The sequence below is a fragment of the Manacus candei genome, unplaced genomic scaffold (genome assembly GCF_025592945.1).
Source record: "Manacus candei isolate 608988 ecotype Guabito, Panama unplaced genomic scaffold, ASM2559294v1 h1tg000070l, whole genome shotgun sequence".
NCBI lineage: Eukaryota > Metazoa > Chordata > Aves > Passeriformes > Pipridae > Manacus > Manacus candei.
The window spans coordinates 33889-61401 of record NW_026138118.1 but is presented as its reverse complement, the minus strand read 5'-3'; the positions used below and the strand labels follow the sequence as shown (position 1 = coordinate 61401).

General features: G+C 66.3%; 1 protein-coding gene across 5 annotated transcripts; it reads left to right on the top strand.

Moving 5' to 3' along the window:
* Window positions 1-27513, top strand: ADGRB2 (adhesion G protein-coupled receptor B2). 5 transcript variants are annotated; one of them, XM_051807248.1, is made up of 31 exons: window positions 1-52; window positions 7064-7877; window positions 11733-11816; window positions 12880-13044; window positions 15354-15518; window positions 16255-16416; window positions 16497-16598; window positions 16911-17017; window positions 17676-17870; window positions 17962-18030; window positions 18147-18255; window positions 18329-18475; window positions 19192-19267; window positions 19340-19442; window positions 19938-19981; window positions 21188-21314; window positions 21864-21967; window positions 22251-22353; window positions 22600-22750; window positions 22997-23066; window positions 23173-23239; window positions 23353-23438; window positions 24020-24118; window positions 24874-25045; window positions 25117-25212; window positions 25381-25420; window positions 25572-26230; window positions 26532-26567; window positions 26873-26977; window positions 27131-27184; window positions 27304-27513. In XM_051807248.1, the coding sequence occupies exons 2-31, from the start codon at window positions 7079-7081 to the stop codon at window positions 27496-27498; spliced, it is 4491 nt and encodes a 1496-aa protein (XP_051663208.1). In that variant the 5' UTR covers window positions 1-52; window positions 7064-7078; the 3' UTR covers window positions 27499-27513. The 5 variants fall into 5 exon arrangements, with proteins under 5 accessions (XP_051663208.1, XP_051663207.1, XP_051663211.1 ...); XM_051807247.1 differs by having other exon boundaries at window positions 16252-16416; XM_051807251.1 differs by lacking the exon at window positions 15354-15518.

The following is a 27513-nucleotide window of genomic DNA, read 5'->3' as shown; positions in this document are numbered from 1 at the left end:
CCGCTGCTCGCCGCGCCGCGCCGGGGCTACACGCGCTGCTAACGGAGCGCAGGTAAGGGCGCCCGGTGACCCCCCCCCCCCCACTCCTTCGCCGGTGCACCGGCACCCCTCCCTCGGAGCACCGACACCCTCCCTCCTCCCCCGGTGTGCACCGACACCCCCCCTTCTCCCCGGTGTGCACACACCCCCCCCCGCACCTCTCTCCCGGCGCGGCGCAGCGGGGGCGGCAGCTCGCCGCGGATGCGGGATGCGGCGGCCGGTGCTGCCGGTTGGCAGAGCCCCGGTTCCGCCGTGTTCCCCCCCTTCTCCCCCCCCCCCCCGCACTCCCGGCTCCAGCTCCAACGCCGGCCAACTTTCCTGCCCCGGCGGCGGGGCTGCGGGAACGGGAGTTGCAGCCGCGCCGCGGTACCGGGGGTGCCCCGTGCCCGGTGCCCGCGGCGGGCAGTGGCATCCCCGGGGCGGCCCCGGCCCTGCCGGGAAGTTGCGCGGGGCTGCGGCGGCGCGGAGGGCTCGGCACCGGGGCTGGCTGTGAGCGGCGGCGTGCCCGGAGCTGCCGGTTCCCCCTTCCCGGGGCTGCCGGTTCCCCTTCCCGCGGCTGCCGGTTCCCCTTCCCGGGGCTGCCGGTTCCCCTTCCCGCGGCTGCCGGTTCCCCTTCCCGCGGCTGCCGGTTCCCCCTCCTGGGGATGCCGGTATCCCCTCTCCCGGGGTTGCCGGTCCCCCCTTCCCGAGGAGCTGCCAGTCTCCCCTCCGGGGCTGCCGGTCCTCCTCGCCCCGGTAGCTGCCGGTTCCTCCCCGGTCTGCCAATCCTCCCCCCGAGGCTGCCAGTTCCCCCCGGGGTATCCATCCCCCCCCAGCATGCTTGTGCCCCCCACAAGCAGTGCCAGGGCCCCGGCAGCCCCGCGGTGGAGGGGCTGCACGCGTGTCGGTGGGCACATGTGTGTTGCCGGGCACACGTGTGGCACCGCGGTGCTGTGGTGTGTCATCCAGCAAGGCCACGGGTGGGTGCTGGGCTGCCTGCTGGCACCTCTTCCAGCCCTGGCGTGGGCACACGTGTGCTGCCAGCCTGGCACGCGTGGGCGCTCGGCGGGGTGGTCACCCCACGTTGTCACCCCTGGGCAGGGCCCCGGGGATTCGGCGCGTACCGGGGCACGTGGGCAGGAGTGCTGGTGGAGCCCCGGCAGCGGGTGGGTGGGTTTGCAGCTCTCCCCTGCGTGGGGGCTTTGTTCGGTACCAGCGTGGGGGGGGCCGCGGGGAGCCTCCATGCCATGGCACCCGGGGACCGTGGGCGCGCAGGGGGGCACACGTGGGCGCCCACCGTGTGCCACCGCGGGCACGTGCGGAATGCAGGTGGCAGCCGGGTCTGGGGGGGAGCTGGGGAGCTGCATCCCTTCCCCGGGGGGCCTGCGAGCCCCTGGGGTCCGCGGCACGAGCGGTGCCACGTGTGCCCACGCGTGTGCCCGCGCGGGTCACTTGTTGAGGACGGGGAGATTTTCCGCACCGCGGCTGCACGGCCGCGCCGGGGGCTCGCGGCAGCGGCGTGTGAACAACCCTTTGCTTTTCTAGGTCATGTCACTGCTGGCTGTGCTGGCTGGCGCCTGGCAGCCGGGGCCGACGGTGACGCGGGGAGGTGGCCCCGGGGTGGCCCGGCTGGGCTGTGGCGGAGCAGCCGGTCGGGGGTTCAGGCCGGGCGCTGCCGGTGGCCGGGGCGCACGTGGAGCCGGTGGCGCGGGGCTGGAGCTGAGCTGTGGCACTGGGATTGCTCCTGGTGGGCTGGGGCAGTTGTTGGGGACTGACCTCTCCCTGCCTTGAAGGCTGTGGGTGAGCGAGGGGGGCTCGTGAGGGGGCACCCGGCTCTGTGGGCTGGCATCCATGGGGAGGAGCAGGGTGGCGTGGCTGTTGTCACCGTCACCACCACTCTGGCCACTCTCACCAGGGAGGGTCAGTGCCCCGTTTCCCAGCAGGGTTCCTTAGTGGATGGCATGGATGGCAGCAGATGCTGGAGTTGGCTGTAGGGCAGTGCCAGCCCCGCTGTGCCCGAGCCCGGAGCCTGACAGCAGCTCCTCTTCAAGGCCTGCCCAGTTGCTTGTCAAGCCTTGCCACAAGACCCTGCTTTGATCCATGGAGTCTGCAAGGAGCCAGGATCCTACAAATTTGGTCTTTGCTGGAGAGAAAATGGACACAGAGCCGGCACAGCAGGCAGTTTGCTCTCTGACCGGCAGCCCTATGGCAGAGGTGCTCCAGCACCACCTGGGACACACTGCCAGCTCTTCCCGGCTCTCTCTGGCTTTGCTGAACACCTCTAAGGACCTCTGGCAGTGCAGCTCTTCTGCCCAGAGTGACACCTCTGCCATGCTGGAGGTGGGGCCGAGGGTGCTGGGCTCTTCCCAGTGGGCTCATGGCCGGCAGAGAGCTCTGCCCTGGCACCAACCTCCTGCTCAGAGCCACGGGAATAGATGGGACTTCCTTCACCTGGGCTGTTCCCATCACTGCCAAGTCCCCACGCCCCGGGCTGGGCACTCTCCAGGCTGGGTGGGGGCTGCAGGATGACCCCCTGCCTGGAGGAAGATGGTACTTGGACGGATGGATGGATGGATGGATGGATGGATGATCCATGGGATGAGCCACCAGCCGCCGTCCTGTGATGCCTCAACACTCCTCCATGGGAATTTGGACTGAGGCCCTGCAAACTCATTTCCTACCACGGATCTGTCCTCTGATGGGGACGGGGCTGGCTTGGGGCCACCCAGCTCTGTTGCCAAATGCCAGAAGCTCTGTAGCTCCTCGGTGCTTATGAGGGCCATCGCATCCCCCCTGCTCTCATCCTGTCTGTTCCTTCTTGATGTCCTCCAAGAGCAGGATGGAGCCAGGCCTCTTCTCCTCCCCAGGGCACCTTGGAAGCTCCCAGCAGGGCTGGGTCTGGATGAGAGAGCGGGTTACAAAAAAATCCCCCTCTGGGATGAGCACACATCCTGCTGCCACCACGGTGACTTGGACCCCCATTTGGAGTCTCCTGGGGCTCCCAGCCCTCCACCCCTTTGCAGGATGGAGCTGATGGAAAAGAGGGACCCACATCCCAGTGACAGGGAAACTACTTGGAAGAGGCTGCAGGAGAGCAGCAGGAACAGCCGTGGCTGCTGCAGCCCCTGCAGGTGCCCTGCAGCAGAGGGGGGGCTTTGCCCCCAGGGACCCCCACGGCCGTGGAGGGGGAGGCAGCACACGTGGTTTCCTGGCAGAGCGTAATCCCCAATCCCGGTGGAGATTTCTCTGTGCTGTCTCTCGGCCTTGCTTTTGGAGTGGAGTTTTACCAACAGCAGTTAAGTAAAATAAATAAAGAGGCCTGTGCGTGCCAGTGCTCGCGAGGCCGCGCCAGGGATTGGCAAAGCAGCACCATTAATTACAGCCCGGCACCGCTGCCAGCCTGCCGGCTCCAGGAGAGGCCGTGGCAGCCCGCCGGGGAGCCAGAGGGACACGGGAGACGTGGGGGCACCGAGGGGGGGCAAGCGTGGTCCTGGGTGCCAGGGGGGGTTTTGCCGCAGCGGGTGGGAGCGGCACGGACACCCCTGTCCCTGCGTGTGCGGGCACGCGCCTTGCAGGGAGCCGTGGGTTTTGGGAGGCGAGGCTGGAGGCTGGGATGGCAGTGGAGTTCTTCCCAGCGATGCTCATGGAGCGAATTCCTTGGTGGAGGGGCTGTGCTGGTGCCGTGGAGGGCCCAGGACACCCCGGCTCGGTGCTGGGGGTCCCCGCGCCGGGAGGGCTGAGCGTGGAGGTGGCAACGGCAGCTTTGGAGTTCCTGGATGCCTTTGAACTGCTAGGGGAGGTCCTGGAAATTGGAGGGTTGGGGGTTCTCCCAGTGGGAAGAGCTCATTATGGTGCTGTGTTTGCCGGTGTCACCTCTGGGCAGGCAGGGATGTATTCCCATGGGATGGAGCCACATGGCCGTGCTGTCGGCCAGTCTGCTCCTCCCCAGATGCCGTTGCCTTTTGGCAGGGAGTGAGGCTGTTCCCGCTGTGGATAAACACCCAGGACTCCTCTGCCCTTCCTTCCCCTCGTGTCTTTGTCCCGAGCATCCTCATGTTAGGAATTCTCATGGATGGTGTAATTTTTTCATGGATTGTGTATTTGCCACAGCCTATTAAGAGAACAGTCGGGTTAAAAACCGTGTCCCTCAAACCCCAAATCTCCTTTACTCTGCCATTAATCGTCTCTCAGATTATTAATGCTGGGGGTTTAGTGCTGCCCCTTTATCACTTTTTGGGGCTGTTTGGCTTTTTCCTGGCTTTGCCTGGCTGGAGTGGCACAATGGTCAGGAACTGGCCTGAGCTGTGCCAGGAGGATGGAGCTGGACCAGGACCCGGACAAAATCCCTGTTTAGGCGAAACGTCCTTCGGGAAACAACCTGTTAGTGCCTGAGGAGCAGGGCTGGCCTGGAGCAGTGCCGTGCCGCGGCGAGGGAGAGCCGAGCCCCGGCTGGATCCTGCCGCTGCCGGAGCCAGGAGGGATGCGATGGCAGTGAGGGAGAGGGACCCTGCTCCGAGGACGTGGAGCCCGGGATGTCGCTTCCGCCCGGCCTCTTCCCGGCTCTGTGATGGCTCTTTAAAAGCTTTAATTAAAAACCCACCCCCTTCCCTGCGCCCGGGCGGGAACAAAGGCAGATGGAAGGGGCTGGAGCAGGCGCCTGCGGCGGGCGAGCGAGCGTGCCAGCCTGTGCCCGCCGTGCTCCGGGAGCCATCGCCGTCCCCGGCGAGCAGCGTCTGCTCCCCAGCCGGGCTGTGGGTGCAGCAGGTCCCTGGGGCACTGCCAGCTGCCCCCAGGGACCCCCCGAGCGGTGTCAGGATGCGGTCACCGGTGCCGGGTGGTTCATTCCGTGTGGACCGAGGTCGCTTTGGAGGCAGAGGGGTGATGCCAGCCCGCTCAGCCGGGCTCGCCCATCCCGGAGCACATGGGCAGTGATGCTGCAGGGTGCGTGGTCCCCCCCCGTGGTGCCGGGTAGGGGTGACAGTGACCCCTCCTCGTGCTGCTCAGCAGCTCCCGCCGGGTGACTCGGTGCCCCAGATGTTAAATATCTCCTCAGCCCAGCGTGCAGCTCAATGAAATATTTTCACTGCAGCAGCAGCAGCGGCTCGAGCGCTGCAGGGAGCGGGGCTGGTGCCGAGAGAGCTCTCTCAGCTTTGCTTCAGCCCTGGCTGCCCGTAGCAGCTCGACCTGGTGTGCTGGCCTTGGGGCAGCTGCAGCCTCGGCAGGTTTTCTGGGTTGAGAGGAGGCTCCTTGTAACCCAGAGCACCTGGATTCATGTGGGGAGCCCAGGGAGGTGAGGCAGGGGCTGCCTGGCTGTGTTCATCCCTGCCGAGCCTTCCAGCAGCCGGCTGGGCACCGGGAGGGAAGGATGGATGGATGGATGGATGGATGGATGGATGGTGGTGCCGGAGCATCCCTGCTCGCTGCTCCAAGGCGAGGGAAGCAAGCTCCATCTTGTGTCCCTGCCAGGCTGCGGGAGCCCCAGGAACTCGCTGCAGAGCAGCAGCGTGTCCCTTCCTGACCTCCTCCTCCTCCTTTTCCTCTTCCTCCTCCTCCCCCTCCTCCCCCCTCCCCAGCTCTCCCAGAGCAATGGAGGGCTGGGACTCTTTGGGGCACTTGGTGGCTGCTTGGGGAGCATCACTGGGGAGTGCCCCTGGGGCTCCCTGCTCCAGCTGCCCCTCAGCTCCCCGCTGCTGCTGTCGTTGGAGTTCGCTGCCGTGGGGTCTCCTGTTGAATTCCCTGGGGTCTCTCAGGGGGTGGAAGTGACCACGGGAAAGCGGGGTTTTCTTTGGCCCCAGATCTCCCTGCTTGCACTGGGGTGCCTCCAGCCTGGGCTGCTCCCCCTGGCCCCGTTCCCAGCCCCTCTCTCCCCATGCCCACGTGGCGCTGGCAGGGGCCGGATGCCGGCACGGAGCCCCCGCGCTGCCGGGGCGGCGGGAGCCAGTGCCAGCCTGTTGCATGAGAGCTGGGATATTTTTAGCTCTGATGTGCCCATCGTGGCTCCAGCGCAGGCTCAGCCAGGGCTCCATCTCCCTGATGAGCTGGGGGATGCCCTGGTACCACGGCCTCGGCCAGGGGTGATTTAGGAGCGGGAGATGTTGGTTGAGGATGGATCAGGGCGTCCCCGTGCCGTGCCAAGCGCTCGGCATCCCCAACACATGGCTGGGCGGAGGGGAGCAGGGATTTGGGTGGTGGTTTTGGAATCAACCTCTGCCGTGACATCCATGCCTGTGCCCACCTCCTGAATGTCCCCTGCTGTCCCCAGGGCTGGCCCCGTGCCCCTACTGCCCCGGGCACAGGCTGCTCTGGCTGAGCGGTGCTGACACGCACGCGGCAGCCTCGGCCTCTGAAGAACCGTGCTCCGGTCTCACTTAATAAGGCCACCGCGTGCGTTATTTTATTAATGAGGTATTAAAAAGCTATTCCCGGCGATGCTCTGCACACCCGGCGTGGTGTCCAAGAAATACGTGCTCGTGCAGGGATGGCTCACCCTGTGCCCGGCTCTCAGGGCAGGTGGGGGGACACTGCACTGTTGGGGTGCCTGTGCACCCCCAGCACATCGCCCCGAGCTGCCCCCTGTCCCCGTGGTGCTCCGGGGGCTCCAGAAATAGCTCCAAGGGCTTTTATAGCACTGTCTGTGCAGAAGCTGTTTGGTGGCTCCTTGCCCAGGTTGTGCTTGGCAGGCTCTGGTGGGCAAGCCTAGGGCAGGGGGTCTGTGGGGGTGGGAGCCGGGTCTCTGCTCTGGTGGATTTGGGGTGAAGTCTCCAGCCCATGCTGCACAGTCCCCAGCCCAGGGACTCCTTGGCACAGCCTGGGAGATGGATCAAGGGTCTCCCATGGCTGTCCCTGGCCTGTAAGGTGGCAGCTGGGGCCGTGGACCAGCTGGGGCCATGGAGTAGCTGGGATGCTGCTCCCACACCCCACAGTGGCTGGGTTTGGTGCAGGGTGCTGACCCCCCAGACCAGCTCCCCACTCCCCGGCACAGCAGGGAGCCCACAGCAGCCATGCCTCTTGCTAAGCCTCTGTCTGTCTGTCTGTCTCCCCTCAGGGCAAATGCCATAGGATGACCGCTGCTGGTCCCCTCTTACTGGCTGTGATATCGTCTCTCCTGTGGCTCACGCGGGGCTTCGACCCGGCTCCCAGCGCCTGCTCCGCTCTGGCCTCCGGCGTCCTCTACGGCTCCTTCTCCCTCAAGGACCTCTTCCCCACCATCTCCTCCGGCTGCTCCTGGACCCTGGAGAACCCCGACCCCACCAAGTACTCGCTCTACCTCCGCTTCAACCGGGAGGAGCAGGTCTGCACCCACTTCTCTCCCATGGTGCTGCCACTCGACCACTACCTGGCCAACTACACGTGCGACCCCCGGGGCGAGGCCGCCAGCCCCCTGCCCTCCCGCCAGCGGCCCGAGGAGGAGGAGGAGGAGGAGGAGGAGGAGGAGGAGGACGCCGAGCTGGAGCTGTGCGAGGACGCGGGGCCCTTCACCTTCCTCCACTTCGACAAGAACTTTGTGCAGCTGTGCCTGGCGGCCGAGCCCGAGGCGGCCCCTCGCCTGCTGGCCCCCCAGGCCCTGGAGTTCCGCTTCGTGGAGGTGCTGCTCATCAACAACAACAACTCCAGCCAGTTCACCTGCAGCGTGCTGTGCCGCTGGCTCGAGGAGTGCCTGCAGGCGCCCGGCGCCCGCCGCTGTGGCTTCACCCACGCCGGCTGCAGCTGCCAGGCCGAGAGCCCGCCGGCGCCGCGGCGCAATGGCACCCGGCACGCGGCCAGAGCGCCCACCCCGCCGCCCGCCGACCCCCACTGCTGCCCCACCGACCTGCATTCTGCGAATGCCAACGACGTCGACCTGCCCGAGGTGCCACACGGTGAGTGGGGGTCAAGGAGGAGCCCCGGGGGTGGAGCCCCTGCTCCAGGGCTGCTGTGCGTGGAGCAGGGTCGTGGAATGGGGGAATTCTGCCCATGCATGCTCCCTGGGGCAAGAGAGCGCCGGTCAGGCACGGGGCACGGAGCAGGGGAGCCATGCAGTGGGTGAATCCTGCCCACGCACGCTCCACGGGGCAGGGGGGTGTCAGTCGGGCACAGGGAATTTGTGCAGTGGATGAATCCTACTTGTACACACTCCCTGGGGCTGGAGGGTGTCAGTGGGGCACTGCATGGGGAGCAGGGAAGCCGTGCAGTGGGTGAATGCTGCCTGAGCACACTCCTGGGGCTGGATGGTGCAGATTGGGTGCTGGGCATGGAGCTGGGAAGTCTGCAGTGGATGAATCCTGCTCGTTAACCCTCCATGGGGATGGAGGGAACCCTACATGCATGGAGCAGGGAAGCCATTGCATGGAGCAGGGAAGCTGTGCAATGGATGAATCCTGCCTGTCAACACTATCCAGGGTTAGAGTTGGGCACGTGCATGGAGCATGGACACCATGCAATGGATGAATCCTGTGCCCCGCCCCAGCTCCGTGGGCACCTCTCCAGAGCAATGCCCAGGCTCGGCAGAGCTGCAGCTTGTTTTGCCCTTGCCATGGTCCCACCGACCCCTGGTGCCACTTGCCACCGTGGTGACCCTGGGTGATGCCACGGCTGCTCTGGCACAGCCCGTGTGGCTCCGTGGCCTCGCTTGGCGCCTTCCCGGCACAGGGCTGCGAGCCCGGAGCGGGAGCTGACCCGCTCTGCTTTGGTGGAGACGTGGAAAACAATTTGCAGGTAAAATGACCCTTTCCCCGTGGCAAATTACCCTTGACTGCTGCAGCCCGGGCGCTTGTTATTCCAGGCAGGATGTCACGGCACGGCGGCCGGGCTATTAACCAGGCGGAATGAGGCCATTTGCTCGTTACGGGATTGTGGGAACGTCGGGTGAGGATAAAGCAGCTGCGCTCACCCATGTGCTGGGCACCAGGATCGGGCTGCCCGGGGCAGGGGCCACCTCTCCTGGGTGCTCCCTGTGCCCGTGGTGCCAAGCCTGGGGGGGTGATGCGGGGATTTTGGGACACATCTGGCCAGATGTTTCCACGCAGCTGCCCCAGGGTGATGCGCGGGCAGGAGCAATACCCGACTGGGCTGCGTGGGGTCTTTATCTGGCAGATTAGGTGGCGGGGCTGGGCTGTGGGTGCACATATAATTTCATTGGGCTTTAGCATTTATTTCAGGAGCTAAATGTCATTACGGGCAGATCCCCCGACTAAATCCCCGGTCCGTTACAGCTGCAGGGCTCTAAATCGCCTCATCCTGAGGGGAGCTGCTTGAGCTGATTTCATTTTATAGGTTTTTCCCCTTTTTCCCCCCCTTTAAACGCAACTCCACATGGATGACTAAGAGCCCAGTGCCAGGTTTGTGTGCCATCCCCAAGGTCAGGCTACCCCTTTAACCAGGGACTGCCTGGGGAGCAGCGGGATGCAGGATGGGATGGAGCAGCTGGATGCTTCTCCAGGGGGTTTGGCACATCCCCACGGGTGGTTTGGTGGGGTTGGTCATGCCGGAGAGGGGGGGTCCCTGCAGACCTGGCAGGGCACCCCATGCCGCCCGTCCAGCTGCGACAGCAGCAGCGCAAACTCCCACTCCTCCTCCAAATTACGTTTGACATTCAATTAAGGGCTGGAGCGCCCGGAGGTTCGATGTTATTGCGGTGCCGGAGCCGCGGGGGTGACGCTCTGCCTCGGCCGCCCCTCGTGCCACGGCCGCTGCCACCGTCCCCCCCGGGCGCCCGCCGGCGTCACCGCGGGGCCGGAGCACAGAGCGCCCTTCATGCGGCGAGGGGGTCCCACCTGGCGTCCCCCCGGGGGGGAGAATGGCCGCCTTTCAGGGGGCCGGTGGCAGGCAGGGCCGGGGGGCTGAATGGCGCCTGTGAGCCGAGGCTTGGCGGGCGCCCAGCGCTGATCTCACCGGTTCTGCTCCGCCGCAGCGACGTGGGGGGCTGGCGCCCGCCCAGACCCTCCCCACGGCGCTGACCCCGGGGTCCCCGGCCCCCGCGTCATCCCCGGCGGGGAGCGGCTCTCCCGTAGGCGGGGGGGGTGGGGGATTTGTGGTTTGAGGCACGTGGGTGGAAGGAGTGGATGGATGGGTGTGGGAATGGGGATGGAACTTTGGGTGTGCTCAACCACTCGACTCTGGGGCTGCAGGCCCTGGGAGGGTGTACCCCCACCAGAGAACCCCAAAGGGTGACCCCTCTCTCTGGGGGTCTTTGGATGAGGTATGCTCCCCCAGGACCTGCCACGTCGAGGCCAAGCAGTTCCAAGTTTTGGGTTCCTAACCCATCACCCTTCAGAAACCAACCCCCAGGGAGGTGACGGTGGGACAAGGACACAACTGGCCTTGGGATTCATCTCGAGGTCCCTGAAAGGACAGCCCTGCCCTTGCACCCGGCGGCTGTGCCCTGGTGTGGGGTGCTGGGCACCCCCGAGACAGGGGTGCCGGGGTGAGCCGCAGCCTCCCCGCGGTGACAGCCGAGGATTTAGTGCTCTCTGAAGGAAATTGAATTTGGTGTCTCTGTTGAACACAGCCAGGGAGAACGCTCTCGTATATCCTCGGGATTTATGGCTCTCCCGGGGCGCTCGCCGTGCCGGGTGTAATTCTGCCACGTCGCTCCTGGGGGTGGGCAGCCCCATGGGGAGCTTGGCCTGGTGGCCAGACAGACCCCCCTGGGCACCCCCTTAGCCTCTCCAGGTCCCTCATGCCGTTGGGAACCCCAAGCCACTGGGTGGGATGTCCCCAGGGAGGATCCGAGTGTCCCTGGCTGCGCTGGTGGTGCCGGTGAGGAGCCTCGCAGGGTTACCATTGGTTAAGGCAACACTCGGTAAATTTGGTTCTGTTTTTACAGCACAATCAGTGTCACAGTAGCCTGTGCTCCCTGCTGGGGCTGGGCTGTCCCCGTCCTGTGTTCCACCCTTGTGCCTGGAGTATGGCTGGGGGCTCCCTGCCAGTGCCAGGTGTCCCCATGTCACCTCCTCTCTATCCCCTGGGGACATTGCCACGCTTGGCTGGCAGTGCCAGGCAGCTCAGTGAGGCACTTGTGCCACACCTGGCTGCTCTCCTGCCTGTCACAGCAGCGGGGTCCCCATGGTGTTTTTGGGGGTTGTATCATCAATGGTGCTCAGGGGATCCCCTGCTGTCTCCCATGGCACATCCACTGGCAGCAGCGGCTGTGCCGTGCCTGGAGTGGATCTGTGGGAACTCACCAGCATCCTGCACCCGGGTTTGGGGACAAGGGACCCCGCTGGAGGACAGGAGGTGGCCTGGGGGCTGTGGGGGAGGCCAGGGAAGGCGTCCCCCTGTGCCTGCAGCCGCGTCCCCCGCCGAGCCCTCCACATGCCAGTTAATTTCACGCCAAGTGCTCTTGATGGATCACTTGTTATTTTTGGTGAGCCGAGCCATAAATTTGTGCCACCTCACTGCAGCAAGCTGATAAGTGGGGATGGGAGAGCACCTCTGCCTGGCATGACGGGGGTACGGGCACCCCGGCTGCACCAGGGCTGTGCCACTCGGGGCTGTGCTCCAGCTGCAGCCCCTGCGACTGGGGGTGACGCTTCTGGGGGAACCACGACACGTGTTTGGGGGGTCTGTGAACGTGCTCAGCTGTGCTCAACCATCTCTTGCCCTCAGGGATGCCACACAGTGCTCAGCGTGGGGCCAAGCATCCCTGTATCCTCCTGCAATGTCCCTTGACCCAGAGTGGCCTGTCCCCATCCCTGTCCCCTGCCCGCTCTCACTGGAGCACTTCCCTCTTCCAGGCAATGCGGTCGAGGAGAACCAGAAGGTGAAGACCCAGTGGCCACGGTCAGCAGATGAACCAGGTGTCTACATGGCCCAGACAGGTACCAGCACTGCCCCAGCATGGGGACGGGCAGGGGGCACTGGTGACACTGGGCTCAGGTTCCCCGGGCAGGGGTGATGGAGATGGAGCGGCTCCCTTTAACTTCCTGCCCACGGACTGACTTAATTTGCTCCATTTATAAATTTTTTCCCTTTGCACCTTCCTCTGAGGGTTGTAAAGCAAACAAAAATCCATTAATTGTTTCGTTCAAATGTGTTTATTTGGCAAATCCATCTGGGTGGTTTGAGTGTGCTGCTCCCCCCTCCTCAGCCCCCCCTGATTTATGGTCAGAGGGCCCGGAGGTGAGTGGGAGATGGATGGGCCCCGGCTCTGCTCCGTGTGCCTGGCATGTAGATCTCCTCCCGGGTGCTCACGGGGGTCCTGCCCCCCTGGGACCTCCTGGGCAGAGCATGGGTTGACCCCAGTGGTGACTCAGTCCAGGCTTGGGGTCCCCGTGTGACACGGAGCAGCCACAGCACGTTGTCACCACCGTGGGCGACACGGAGCCTGCGTCCTGCCTGTCTGCAGGACAAATGGTCCCCTTTGGAGCCCTCCTCCATATATCCCTGTTTAATTTAAACGGATGGGCTCTGCTGTTGGCCTGTCCAAGAGCCTCAGAGACATCATCAACCTTAATAAGAGCTGGTTGTTGTAAATGTCAATGTGTGATGGGGTGGGGAGGGGGAGCCGTGGCGGGCTGCCCGCTCTGCCTGCCCTGCCTGCGCTGCCTGTGCTGCCTGTGCTGCCCACGTTGCCAGCCCTGCCCTTGCTGTCTGCACTGCCAGCGCTGCCTGTGCTGCCTGCCCTGCCCGCCCTGCCTGCACCACCTGGGGTGGATGCTCTCCCTCACACAGGGTGTGATCCCACGCCCCAGTCCCATCTGCAGGCACAGCTGGTGCTGTGCCCAGAGGGCAAGGCGGGCTCCTTCACCCCGCTGACATCCTCAGTGTCACCCCTGTCACCCACAGCACCTCCTCCTTATCCCTGCGCTCCCCAGCGCTGCCCAACCTCCTTCCCCGTGCCCCCCCCGGCGGGTTCTCAGTCTCCCTGTCTCCCTCCCGCAGGGGACCCGGCGGCGGAGGAGTGGTCTCAGTGGAGCGTGTGCTCTCTGACGTGCGGGCAGGGCTCCCAGGTGCGGACGCGCTCCTGCGTGTCCTCCCCGTACGGGACGCTGTGCTCCGGGCTGCTCCGGGAGACGCGCGCCTGCAACAACACCGCCACCTGCCCAGGTACGGGGGGCACGGCGGGCACCGGGGGGGCTCCGCCGCCGCCTCGGGGTGCCCAGAGGGGACGTTGTGTTGCTGGAGCGTCTCCGGGGCTCTCGGAGGTGTGGGGTGGATGAGGAGGGCAGCTCGGCGCGGTCGCGGCGCCCACCCCGTGCTGGGCTGCTCGGAGCTCTGTTGGCGTCCCTCCATCCTCCGGCCTTCCTGCCTGCTCTTGGGAGGCGTCTGGAATGGGTGCCCTGCACCCTTGTGCCTTGTCACTGGTGCTGCTGCCGTGGATTTACCTTTGGAGCAGGTTGGCTGGTGGCCCCTCTCCGCCCTCCCTCCTGGCTAACTCAGGGCTTTCCCCTGGATGTCCCCGAGGTTTTGTGCTGGGGAGAAAGGAGAGGCTGGAGCCTGCGCCTGGGGGACTCGAGGTCTGGCCTGGTCTGCTGGGGGGTCCCCATTTGCGTGGGGCAGGAGGGGGCTGAGCTGCTCCGTGCATCGAGGCAGGTCACAGGCAGGACGCTGAGGGTCTCACGTTGGTCCGTGGTGGTGTCTGTGCGTCTCGTGTGGGATGTTGGGAACCTGAGGGACCTCAGGGTGCCGCAGTGGCAGCCAGACTGCCCTGACCAAACCTGGAATGTTTCAAGGGATCTGCATCCCCAACACACCCAGTGCCCAGTTCCCCTCCATCCCAGGGAGTGCAGCCCTGTCCCGGCATCAGAAGTCGTGGAAGAGCATCCTTTAGGATGCTCCTGTGCCACACTGGTCCCTGCTCCTTTCCTGGGTGTGCTCAGTTCCCGTAGGTGCAAGGGGCAGGTCGTGCTCGGTGTGTTGAACGTGGTTTGGGGTGAGCCGGGCTGTGTGTGGGCAGGGGGGACGTGTGCCGCCGGTGCCAGGACCCCGGAAGGGAGGCTGGAGCAGGGCAGGGAGTGGCAGCAGCACCGCTGCCGGCTCAGGGACTTGAGGTGATGACAGGACAGGCGGTGCCAGGGACCGTGCCCGACTGCACCACGGGGCACGAGGGGTCTGCCATGGGCAGGACCCCTCTGTGGCAGGAGGCAGAGGGGGAGGCTGGAGCCCGGCAGAGGTGGTGCTGTGCTGTGTTGCAGTTCCCAGTGCGTGGCAGGAGTGGTCCCCGTGGAGCCTGTGCTCGGTGACCTGCGGGCGAGGGGCCAGGACCAGGACGCGGCCGTGCGTGGCCTCGCGGCGCGGAGGGAAGGCCTGCGAGGGCCCCGAGCTGCAGGCCAAGCCCTGCTATATCGCGATCTGCCCGGGTCAGTACCTCCCTCCCTCTCCCCACGCTCCTTCTTCCCGCCGGGATTGCCAGGACACGGCACTGGCCGAGCGCCAGGGCTGCGGCGCTGTGAGGGATGGGTGGCACCGCCGTGGGGAGCTGGGACAGCCCAGGGGCTCAGGGATGCTGTGGCAGGGGGTGCACCCTCCTGTCCCTGCTGGAAATCTGGGGGGAGAGATGGCACCGTCAGCCGTGCCAGGGTCTCAAGCCCCTGGCACGGGCAGGGGTCCAGCCTGGGGGCCGTGGAGGAGCCGGCTCCTTCCCTGCCTATCTGCTGTGGGTGGCACAGCGCTGGCACCGTGGCGGCACAGGGACATTTTTGGGGCACTGGGAAACAGCGAAGGGGGTTGGCTGCGGGGTCTGTTTGTGTGCAAGTGGTAACACCACCCACCCCTTCCTCCCGTGTGCCAGGAGGGGCCGTGTTGGTGGCCGTGGGGTTTGTGTGGTGATGGTCAGGGGTGCCACGTCAGGGCCAGCATCCCCGTGGGGACCCCACGTGTGGTGCAGGGAGGCCAGCAGGTAGTTCGGAGCAGGAAGGAGCGCGGGAGCTGAGGGGTAGTGCAAGGGGTGTCTCCTCTGCAACAGCTCCATCAGGGACATGCCACACATGGCTCGTGGCTTTAGCCACGGCAGCCCCATGGAGATACTGCTGGTGTTCACGGGCTTGGCAGGGAACAATGCCAGGGATGCTGGGTTTGGTGGAGAGCAATACCAGGAATGCTGGGTTTGGCAGCAGTGACGCTGGGGCTGCTGGGTCTGGCAGGAGCGATGCCAGGGGTGCTGTGTTAGGTGGGAGCAGTGCCAGGCTCCCCGGTGTGAGCGTGGCCGTGGTGGTGAAGCCAGCCTGGAGGTTCAGCCCCAGTGACAGTCCCCCAGTGTGGGGCAGGATTCAGCGCCGGCTGAGCTCGGCTTGGGGCGAGCCAGCACATCCGTAGGTTGGACCCGTTGCACGGAGAGCCCGGTGTGCATCCCGGTGTGCATCCCGGTGGCCGCCGGCCAGTGGGAGCTGACGCCGCCGCCCTCCTTGTCCCCGCAGTGGAAGGGCAGTGGCTGGAATGGGGCGCCTGGAGCCGCTGCTCCGTCACCTGCGCCAACGGCACCCAGCAGCGCACGCGCAAGTGCAGCGTCTCGGCCCACGGCTGGGCCGAGTGCCGGGGGGCCCACGCCGACGCCCGGGAGTGCTCCAACCCCACCTGTCCCAGTAAGGCCCCGCGCGCTGAGGGGGGAGCGGGGGGATGGCCACGCCGGCACGGCGCGGCCGGGGCACGGCGCGTTCGGCACCCAGCGCGCGGCCCGGCCGTCCCGCCCTGCGGTGTCACCGCCGGTGACACGAGGGTGCCGCCAGCCCCCTCCGCTGCGGGGGAGCAGGAGCCAAGGGGCGATGCCAGGGAGCAGCAGCCGCCCCCCCCGTTGTGCTGGTCGCTCCCACCGGGCACACCTCGGCTGAGGGTTTGCCCCCTGGTTGCGCCGGGGCACCCGTCGGTGCCGGGTGGCCGCGGGTCCTGCCGTGCTTTGGGCGGACAAGCACGTATGAGCTCTGGCGTGTGCACACGGGGCGGCTGGTGGGGCCGGGGACGGCTCTAGGGGTGGGGCAGGGGGGCAGGCAGGCCGAAGGATGGACCACAGGGTCCTCGTCCAGTCCTTTGAGCCCCTCCTTGTCTCGTGGGAGGGGGGGGCGGCATCGGTGGCAGGCGCGAAGGGAGGTGGGCACGCCACGGGTGCCCGTGGATGCCGGTAGGGAACGGTGGGCATCTGCACCAGGATGCCAGTCTTGTCTGAAAGAGACTTAAATCGCTGATCCATGGATTTCATAGAACCCTGTGGGGTTTCGATCCATGGCGCGTGCGGCAGCGTCGGAGGTGCCCTGTCCCCGTCCCCGCGGGTGCCGCTCGCCGTGCGGAGCCGGGTGTCCCACAGTGTCCCCATCCCCACAGCAGACAGCAAGTGGGGTCCCTGGAACCACTGGAGCCTCTGCTCCAAGACCTGTGACACCGGCTGGCAGCGCCGCTTCCGCATGTGCGAGGGCACGGGCGTGCAGGGCTACCCCTGCGAGGGCACCGGCGAGGAGGTGAAGCCCTGCAATGAGAAGAAGTGCCCAGGTATGGGGTACCCCACACCCCGGTGCCCATCACCCCCATGTCTGGGCTGCTCCTGACCCCCCCCCACCTTCAATGCCCAGCCTACCACGAGATGTGCAAGGACGAGTACGTCATGCTGATGACCTGGAAGAAAACGGCTGCCGGGGAGATCATCTACAACAAATGCCCCCCTGATGCCACAGGTGAGGGGGGTGTGTGCCCCCAGACACTCCCACGCTGGTGCAGGGAGGGGGGTGGTGGATGGCATTGGGGTCAAGCCACCTGGAGCAGAGCAGGGGCCAGCAGGTGGTTTGGGGTCCAGCATCCCCAAACCCCCCCAGCCTGGAGAAGGGCAGGGTGTGGGAGCTGACATCGGGTTTGAGCACCCCCAAACCCCAGAAGTGGTAGGTGGCATTAGGGTTGAGCACTCCCAAGCCCCCCTGGCCCTGGAGCAGGGCAGGGGGTGCCAGGAAGGTGGTTCCCATGCCATCCCCAACCCCAAATCTCCCGTGCAGGGACTGCCAGCCGCCGGTGCCTGCTGAGCCCCCACGGGGTGGCCTACTGGGGTGTGCCCAGCTTCGCCCGCTGCATCTCCCACGAGTACCGATACTTGCATCTCTCAGTAGGTGCCCGCTCTGGCGCGGACCCCTCTGCCCTCCCCTCCCTGTTCCCGGGGCTCTGCCCCATCCCTGGCATCCCAGCAGCTGCCTCCTTTCAACAGCTGGGCACTGTGTGGGGAAACTGAGGCAGGGGCTGGGGCGGGTCTCTCTCCTGTGTCCTTGGGAAATGGCTCTCGGGAGGGGAAGGGCCCCCCAGACCCCTGTGGAATCCCCCAGACCACCATGGGTTGGGAATAGGAACCCTATCCTGGAGCTGGGGGGGACACCCTGATCTGAGCTGTGTTCCCATGTCCTTAGAAAATGGCTCTTTGGATGAGAAGGATGCCCCCAGACTCCCGCGGATCCCTCACACCCCTGTGAACACTCCCAGACCCCCGTGGGCTTGGAATAGGGCTCCAACCCTAGAGCTGGAACAGGGACCACCATCCAAGTTATGCTCTCATGTCCTTGGGAAATGGCTTTTGGGATGAGAAGGACACCCCCAGGCCCCTATAATGGCCCCAGACTGCTGTGGAACTCCCCAGACCCCCGTGTCCCGCTGCTGCCCCAGTCAGTGCAATTATCAGCGTCCCCACTGCCTGGGCTTTGGGCATGAGGAGGGTCCTGGGGACACAGAGCGCTGCTGGGGTGAGTGACACGGGTGTCCCCACCCCGCCCAAGCTGCGGGAGCACCTGGCCAAGGGGCAGCGGGTGCTGGCAGGGGAGGGGATGTCGCAGGTGGTGCGGAGCCTCCTGGAGCTCATGGCCCGCAAGACCTACTACAGCGGGGACCTGCTCTTCTCCGTGGAGATCCTGCGCAACGTCACCGACACCTTCAAGAGGGCCACCTACACCCCGTCCTCCGAGGACGTGCAGGTAGCGGGCGGGGGGGCAGCGAGGGGACGCCCCGGGGAGGCGGCGGCGCTCGGTCCCCGCAGCCCAGCCCCGCTGAGCCCCGTCCCCGCAGCGCTTCTTCCAGGTGGTGAGCTACATGGTGGACGCCGAGAACCGGGACAAGTGGGAGGATGCCCAGCAGGTGAGTGGCACGGGGGGGGGGCGGGCACAGCCGGGATGTCCCCACTGCCGGGGTGTCCCCACTGCCGGGATGTCCCCACCACCCCGGCGGCTCTGGAGCTGTTCTGCCTCCTGCAGGTCTCTCCTGGCTCCGTGCACCTGATGAAGGTGGTGGAGGACTTCATCCACCTGGTTGGGGACGCGCTGAAGGCTTTCCAGAGCTCCCTCATTGTCACGGACAACCTGGGTGAGCGGCGGGGTGGGCGCGGGGTCCCGGGGGGCTGCGGGGAGCCCGTGGTGACCCCGCTGTGCCCCGGCAGTGACCAGCATCCAGCGGGAGCCCGTCTCTGCCGTGTCCAGCGACATCAACTTCCCCATGAAGGGGCGGCGGGGCATGAAGGATTGGGCCCGCAGCTCCGAGGACAAGCTCTTCATCCCCAGGGAGGTGCTGAGCCTCGCCTCTGCCGGTGAGAGGGCACGCGTGTGTGCACATGTGTTAACATGTGTGCAGGGGGCTGAGCCTGGGGCTGGGTGGGAGCTGGCACGGGTGTGAACACACACGTGGGAGTGCACATCTGGTGCTGTGCACGTGTGTGTGAGCGTGCACACCTGGGATGGGGCACGTGTGTGAATATGTGTGAGCCTGCACGTGTGTGTGAACAGGTGTGAACATGCACATCTGGGAGTGTGCACGTGTGTGAATATGTGTGAGCCTGCACGTGGGAGTGCCCATCTGGGAATGTGCACACGTGTGAACCCGCACATCTGGGAGCCTGCATGTGTGTACATATGTGTGAACATGTACATGGGAGTGCACATCTGGTGCTGTGCACGTGTGTTATGCATTTGTGGCACAGCACACATTCAGACACAGGTTTGGGGTGCCTACCCAGGCGTGGCGTGCACGTGTGTGCAGGTAAACACGTGTGTGCTGGCATGTCTGGGGCTGTGCATGAGTGAGAGCACATCTGGAAGGATGAGCACATCTGGGAGCCCACGTGTGTGAGCGTGTGGGCGGCGTGTCCGTGCGTGCCACGTGTGTGCTGGGGGGCCGCGTGTTCCTTCACACGCGTGTTCTCTCACACGTGTGGTGCTGAGCACACACGTGTGGTGCTGAGCACACGCATGTGGTACTGAGCACACGTGTGTGGTGCTGAGCACACGCGTGTGCCTCTCTCTGCAGAAGCGGACGAGTCGTCCCACTTTGTCATCGGGGCGGTGCTGTACCGCACGCTGGGGCTCATCCTGCCCCCCCCCAGGTGAGTGGGGCTGCCCGCTGTGTCCCCCGCTGCCCCCCCAGCTGTCACAGCCCGTGTCCCCCCTCCCCGCAGGGCCCCCCTGGCCGTCACCTCCAAGGTGCTGACGGTGACGGTGCGCCCGCCGACCAGGCCCACGGAGCCCCTCGTGCTGGTGGAGCTCTCCCACATCATCAATGTGAGTGTCCCCCTCCCATGTCGTCAACAAAAGGGTCCCCCTTTCCACATCGACCTGAGTGTCCCTGTCCCTCTTCATCCACGTGAGTGTCCCCTCCACGTCATCCGTCCCATGGCGTCATCGTGAGTGTCCCCCTCCTACACCATCAGCGATGTGAGTGTTACCCTTCCTCATCATCAGCCCTCCTGCGTCACCAGCATGAGTGTCCTTCGTCACCAGCATGAGTGTCCCTTTCCCCTCCCACCACATCAGTGTGAGTGTCACCCTCCTGTCCCATCACCGTGTCACCTCTCGGTCTCTCGTGGGTCCCGCCAGGCACTGAGCGCCAGGCAGGGGCCACCAGCTCCCAGCTCACGGCCACAGCACTGGTCTCCGTGCCCACGGTGGGGATGTGCCAGTGCTGGGGCACCTGGGCAGGTCCCCAAGGGCCACGTCCAGGGGGTGAAGGTCCCCAAGGGCTGGGGGTGAAGCGCTGACCTGTCCCTGTGTCCGCAGGGAACGTCCCACCCGCAGTGCGTCACCTGGGACTACTCGAGGACGTGAGTGAGGGACAGGGGGACAGGGACACCCTGGCTGGGTGGTGGGGCTGGGCCAGGGGCCTGGTGGGAGGGGTGGGGAGCAGGGATGGGAGCAAGGGTAGGGGAGCAGAGAGAGGGAGCAGGGATGGGGAGCAGGGATGGGAGCAGGGAGTGGGAGCAGGGCTGGGGAATAGGGATGGGGAGCAGGGGAGGTCCCTTCCCACATCCAAGCACCACTGCCATGGGTGAATTGAGCTCCCACGGGATCGATGTGGCCCCAGAGCCCAGGAATGCCCGTGCCAGCCTGCCAGATGTGATTTGTTAGCGCTGGCAGGAGCGAGGGAAAGTAGGGCATGGTGGGGGAGGGGTCAGTGCTGCGGGGGGGGTGGGGGGTGGCAGTGCCAGCCCCCCTGCCCAGGTACCCGCGGGTGCTCTGTGTTTCGGGGTCACTGGTTCCAGTACCCCCGTGCTGGTGGGGAGGTGTTGGGTGTGATGGGTGTGGCAGGTCTCAGCCTGGCCCCGGGGGTAGTCCCCAGCTGTCCCACAGACCCAATTCCTGGTTTTCCTGCCCTGCTGGGAGCTGTGGCTGCTCTCCCTGTGCAGTGGGCAGTGGCACCGTGGGGCACCCCCTCCCTGCTCCCTCAGGAGGGGTCCCTGTGGCAGGAGGGGTCCCTACAGCAGGAAGGATCACCGTGGCAGGAGGGGTCCTTGTGGCCAGAGCATCCCCACGGTGGGAGGGTCCCCATGGTGGGAGGGTCCCCATAACCAGAGGGGTCACCACGGTGGAGGGATCCCCATGATGGGAGGGGTCCCCATGGAGGGAGGGAAGCATCACCCACCTGGGAGGGGACACGGGTGCCGGGGAGCTCCTGGGGCTGTCCCTGCCTGCCCCTCTCTACCCCCTCCATCCCCACCACCCCTCCTCCCAGGCCTGGCCCCCGCTCCATGGTTTGTGTCCCCCCCCCAGACCTGTGTGGGATGATTAAAACCCAAGCCTTTGTGTTGCACCACTCCCAGGAGGATCAGCCCAGGGCAGGTGGGGGCAGCGGGGCAGGGATGGCTTCACCCTCCTCCAGGGGTCTGGGGGATCCCCTGGCAGTGCCCCCCTCACCTGCCTCCCCCCCAGGAAGGGGCAAGGAAGGGGTTAACTCGGGAGAGTTTAACACGAGGGGCTGCGTGTGTTTGATTAGTTCAAATTGCTCTCCCTCGCTCTCCCTCATTAATCAGGGATGCTGGCTTGGGAAACTGGGACACGGAGAGCTGCCAAACCCTGGAGACCCTCCCGGCACACACCAAATGCCAGTGCCGCCAGCTCGCCACCTTCGCCGTCCTCGCCCAGCTGCCCAGAGACCTGGTAGGGGACAGGGTGGGGACAGGGACGAGCCTGCCGGGGACACGGGATGGGGATGGGGGTGATCCCCGGGCTGGGGGGGCCTGGCTGAGGTGGGGGTCCTGAAGGAGGGTGGGGATGGGCAGGGAGCATTTCCTGCACCCTGCTAGGATGGGGTGGGTGCTGGAGGGTAGGGGGGTGTCTCCCACCAGCCCGGGGGAAGGGTCCCTGCACCCCCCAGCACCTTCCAGCGCCCCGAGGGTGGGTCTGTGGGGGCAGGGGGCTGCCGTGCTTGATAGAGCTCGATATGGGGCACTGCTGAGAGCCAGCAGGGGAGGGGCAGCCCCAGCCCCTGGTGTCCCCCCACCCCATTGCTATTCCACCCGCGTCCCCTGTCGGCATGGAGATGGGCACGGGTCCCCAGGAAGGCGCCTTGGCTGTGCCACCGCTGTCACCGACCCCCTCTGGCACCCAGGGGTCCCCACTGGGGGGGTGGAGGGCACAGCTGGGGGTAGGGAGCAGCCGAAGGGGGGTGGGCTGGGCTCAGCCACTCCCCCCCTGGTTTCCCCCCAGGCCATGGACCCCTCGGGCACCCCGTCGGTGCCACTGATGATCGGTTGTGCCGTGTCCTGCATGGCCCTGCTGACCCTGCTGGTGATCTACGCTGCCTTCTGGAGGTGACCCGGGGGCACCTGGGGACCTGGGGGGCACCTGGGGCTCGAGGCCGTGTGGGGAGGGGGCAGCACAGGGGGGGCACGGCGCCAGCAAAGGCTCGGCATCCATGAGATTGAATGCAACGTGGTGGGAAGGGAATAACCCAGGTGGGAGAAGGTGCCCGGGCTGCCTGGCACTGTCCCTGCCCCAGGACAGCTCCTGCCCACCCATTGGCAGCTTGGGGGGACAAGGGACAGGGACAGGGGACAGGCTGGCACCCCGGCCCCACGCTGGTCCTGCCCACAGGTTCATCAAGTCTGAGCGCTCCATCATCCTGCTCAACTTCTGCGTCTCCATCCTGGCTTCCAACATCCTCATCCTCGTGGGCCAGTCCCAGATGCTCAGCAAGGTGGGTGCCACCCCCCTGCCACCCTCCCGGGGTCCCCAGGTGGGCACGGGGGCTGCCGTGGGGTCCGAGGCCGGTCACCTCCTCCCTGCTGGCTCCCAGCAGCAGATTGGATTTGGATTAACTCGATCCTGGGATTAAATCCTCTGTGCTGGTGGCTTTGACACAAACCTCGCCGGGCGTGGGGGTTTAACCGCCGCGGTGCCGGGCACGTGGCCGTGTCCCCCTGATGTCCCCGTGTCCCCACAGGGCGTGTGCACCATGACAGCCGCCTTCCTCCACTTCTTCTTCCTCTCGTCCTTCTGCTGGGTGCTGACGGAGGCCTGGCAGTCCTACCTGGCGGTGATCGGCCGGATCCGGACACGCCTGGTCAGGAAGCGCTTCCTGTGCTTGGGATGGGGTAAGAGCCTGGGATGGGGTGGTGGGAGGCACCACCCTGGTACCCCCCCCTGGGTGATCTGGGGGAAGCTGAGGCACAGGGGAGGAAAGCAGACCCAGGAGTCTTGGCGAGGCACCCTCAGGCCACGGGGAGTGCCAGAAGGGCCCCATTGCTGTCCCCATCCCCGGGGGGGGCTGGCACAGGGGTGATGCTGGGGGGGACAGCAGTGTCACCCCCTGCAGCTCCAGCCTCATGTCCCTTTTCCAGGGTTGCCAGCCCTCGTGGTCGCGGTCTCCGTCGGCTTCACACGGACCAAAGGCTACGGGACGGCGACCTAGTACGTGGGGGCGGGGGGACACGGGGCTGGGCACAATGCCGGGAGCAGGGGGTGGGCACAGGGGTGGGCACAGGGGTGTCCCCTGACACGCCACGGTCCCCTGCAGCTGCTGGCTCTCGCTGGAGGGCGGTTTGCTCTACGCCTTCGTGGGACCCGCTGCCGTCATCGTGCTGGTGAGCTGCCCCCCGAGCCTCTCGGAGCCCCCCAAAAACCCCACCCGGGTGGGCGTGTGGCTGCTCGTGGAGGGCTCCGTGCCCGCCCTGACCCCACGCCGCTCTCGCCCAAGGTGAACATGCTGGTTGGCATCATCGTGTTCAACAAGCTCATGTCCCGCGACGGCATTTCAGATAAGTCCAAAAAGCAGCGAGCTGGGTAAGTGCCCTGTGCCCCACGGGGGTGTCCCTGGGGCCTGTGCCCCCTCACCCTGCACCCTGCCCTGCCGCACCGGGGGCATGGCATGGGGGTCCTCCGGCAGCGGGCTGAGGACGGGGCAGACTTCATCACATCAGTGGGTGGTGGGGGCCAAGCCCGGGGCGCCCGCAGCCCGTTGTTGGGGGCAGCTGGAGGGGCAGCTGGGGGGCAGCCACCCCCACGCTTTCCTTTGGGGAATGGGGTCCGCACCCTGCAGACCCCCCTCCCTGCCCGCCCCACCCCCTGCCGCTTGGCCACCCCCTCATCATTAACAACTGCTGCCTCCCTCGACTAACCCGGCGCTCTCTCTCTCTCTCCCTCTCTCTCTCTCTCTCTTTCTCTTTTCCTTCTCCCATTCGCTTTTTGCCTGTGTCTGTCCATCCATCCATCCGTCCATCCGTCCACCCCTCCCCGACCCCGACCCTGCCATCCTGCCTTGCTCTCCCCACCTCCCTCCCCGCCTTCCCCGCGCCTGCATCCCCCCGCGTGGCCCGGTCCTGGCCGCGGGGGCGCCGGGGGTGGGGTGTGTGTGGTGGGCACAGCTCGGAGCCCCCCCCGTGCGGGAGCCTGCTGCTGAAATGCACCAAGTGCGGCGTGGTGTCCAGCGCGGCCATGACCTCCGCCACCGCCAGCAGTGCCATGTTAGTGCCCGCCACGCGCCCGCCGCGTCCCCCCCACCCCGCCCCGAGCGCAGCCTGGGCACCCCACGGGGGTGGGCGGCGGGTCGGGGTGGGTTTCGGGGCCAGGCTGTGCGCTCGGGGCGGCGCGGGCACGGGGCGCGCGCGTGTCCCATCCCGTCTGCATGGCATGGCTTCTGCAGGTCACGTCATCGCCGGGCTCGGGGCATGGGGGGGTCCTGTTCCCTTGGGAGCGGGGAGGGCGTGAGGGGCACGGGCTCAGGAGTGTCCCCAGGACCCCTCATCCTGGCACATGAACCCCCCCAGGGGTGCTGGCTGGGATGTGCCCACTGCCACCCTGGTCCCCGTTCCCGGGGGTTTAGTGGCACTAGAAAATAAGAAAGAAATCCCCTTTCTGCTCTTCTGGTGGCTGTGGGACAGTGATGGTGGCCCCACTCACCCCCAGCCCCCTCGCTGTGGCTGCACTGCCTGTGTAGGGACAGGGACACACATGTGGTGATGCCAGTGGCTCAGCCTGGGGGGCTGGAGCCCACATGTCCCCTCAGCCCTCGGTGCCCTGAGCACCCAGCCAGTGCTGGCTCAGGGACACTGAGGAAGAGGGGACAGCTGGGGGGCACAGCCAGCCCCGGCCATGCTTGTGGGGCGCGGGGCGAAGCTCAGGGGGCTGCTGCGGGGCAGGGGGGGCAACGCTTGGTGGGGGCTGTCAGGGGGCAGCCCAGCCCGGCGGGCTCACCCCGGCCCCTCTCTCCCTGCCCCAGGGCATCGCTGTGGAGCTCCTGCGTGGTCCTGCCTCTGCTGGCGCTGACCTGGATGTCGGCCGTGCTCGCCATGACCGACCGGCGCTCCATCCTCTTCCAGGTCCTCTTCGCCGTCTTCAACTCCGTCCAGGGCTTCGTCATCATCACCGTGCACGGGTTCCTGCGCCGAGAGGTGGGGCGGCCCCGGAGGGGTGCCGGGGGACACCCCTGGCCGCGGGGCCGTGACCGGCTCTGTCCCTGCAGGTCCAGGACGTGGTGAAGTGTCAGATGGGGGTGTGCAGGAGCGAGGAGAATGAAAACTCGCCTGACTCCTGCAAAAACGGGCAGGTGCAGATCCTGGTGAGTGCGGCTGTGCCGGCACCGGCAGGGCCGTCACCCCGCTGGGGCAGGGACCCCTTGAGGCCCCACTGCTCCCTGTGCTGGCCAAGGTGCTTCATTTCCCCTTCTTTTTCCCTCTCTTTCTCTCCTCTCTCTCTCGCTCTTTCCCCTCTTTCTGTATTTTTATAGACAGATTTTGAAAAGGACGTTGACCTGGCGTGTCAGACAGGTGAGGTCTCCCCTGCACCCTGCACTGGGGACAGGGATGTCACCGTGCCACAGCTGGGAGGGACAGGCAGCATGTGCCAGGGGGTCACTCCTGCCTCTTCACCCTCCCCTGGGACCCCCGGAGCTGATGCTGACCCCCTCCCTGCCCACAGTGCTGTTCAAGGAGGTGAACACCTGCAACCCTGCCACCATCACGGGCACGTTGTCCCGCATCTCCCTGGACGGGGACGAAGACCCCAAGCTCAACACCACGTCGGAGGGTGGCCTGGGCTTCTCCAGCCTGCCAGGGAACATCCCTCCCACCAGCATCCTGGTCCAGGTCCCCAAGATGACGCCCAACGTGGTGGCGGGCTTGGGCGAGCTCGGCGACCCGCCGGCACAGCAGCTCAGCCTGGACGCGCCGGGTCCCGTCTACCTGTGCACGGAGAGCAGCCTGCGGCCCCTGGAATACGGCTGGATCCGGGCCCCCGAGCCCCCCCGGGAGAGCGACTACATGATGCTGCCCCGCCGCACCGGCAGCCTCAAGCCCTTCCCGCGGGATGAGGGGACCCTCGGTCCCGGCGCCGATGAGGGGGTGCCCGGCGGGACAGGGCGCCCGGCGGCCGAAGGTGACACCTACCCCGGCTTCGTGGCGGTGGACCATGTCAACGTGAACTTGAACCAGCCCTACGGGACGGTGAAGGCTCCCTACGGCCTCCAGTTCAAGCAGCATCCCACTGTGCGGCAGATCCTGGCCTCGGAGCTGTCGGAGCGCAGCCGCACCATGCCCCGCACCGTCCCCGGCTCTGCCATGAAAGTGGGGTCCCTGGAGGTGAGCGGGGGGGCTGGCGTGGCCCGTGGGCACGTGTGTGGGGAGGGACACGTGTGCAGGAGCACGTGTGCATGTGCATGAGTTACCCCTGTGCCCACCCTCGGAATCCCACCCTCGGCTCGGGGTCGTGCGGTGGGTGAGCTCCGTGTCCCCCTTGGCCGGGAGCGTCGTGTCCCCAAGCCGGTCGTGGCTTGGGGCTGGCATGAGCCCCCCCACCTTGCTCCCCCTCATCCTGGACCTGCAAAGACCTTTCCCTTTTCTTCTCCGTCTCCTCTCCCTGCTCCTGCCTGTCCCCTGCCAGAGGAAGAGGTTGCGGTACTCTGACCTGGACTTTGAGGTAAGTCCCACCATGGCAACAGGGGTCACAGGGTCGGGTGCCATCAGAGGGGACTGAACCACCTTGTCCCCGCTCCCTTTGCCCCACTGGCAGCACCCAGGCTCAGAGGGGATTTATACCAGGCAGTAGTGAGCGTTGGCTCTCGACTAAAACACCAGTGCTGAGCGTGGAGTGGGCTCTGCTGCTCATCCAGGACACCCTGGGAAGGCAGGGCGGGGTGTCAGGAGAGGGACAGGGACGGGGGCTGTGCCAAGGGCTGCAGGGCCGTGCCGGTGGCCGCAGGCTCTGCTCTCCCCCCCCCGCAGAAGGTGATGCACACACGGAAGCGCCACTCTGAGCTCTACCACGAGCTCAACCAGAAGTTCCACACGCTGGACAGGTACCGGGCTCCGTCTGCCGGCTCCTCCAAGGTGAGGTCCTGGGCGTCCCGTCCTGCCCTGGTCTGCCCCTCTGCAACCCTTCACCTTCTCCTCTTGCATGGGCTGGGGCACCCCAGGGAGGGGGGGGGGGGACAGGCCCTCCAGGAATGATGCAGGAGCTGAGCTCTGTGGGGTTTTCCGCAGCGAGAAAAGCGGTGGAGCGTCTCGTCGGGCGGCGGGGAGAAGAGCACGGCCAACGTAAGTGCCTGGGCCCCCTCTGGGGGGTTACCCCACCCCATCCTGGACAGGGCCAGAGGGTGGAGCGGGTGGCTGTGCACATCCCCAGCCGCTTCCCACAGCTCCCCCTGGCCCCGCAGGACGTGACCAGCCCCGAGGAGCAGCGGCCGCAGGCCCCGGCCGCGCCGCCCAAGCCATGGAGCACGTTCAAGGCGATGACACTGGGCGCCCTGCCCAGCGCCCAGCGGGACCGGCTGGAGCTGTGCCGGGCAGACTGGGAGAGCCCCTGCGCCGGCCTGGACGCGGCCGACGGCGACTTCCAGACGGAGGTGTGAGCCCCGCGCCCATCG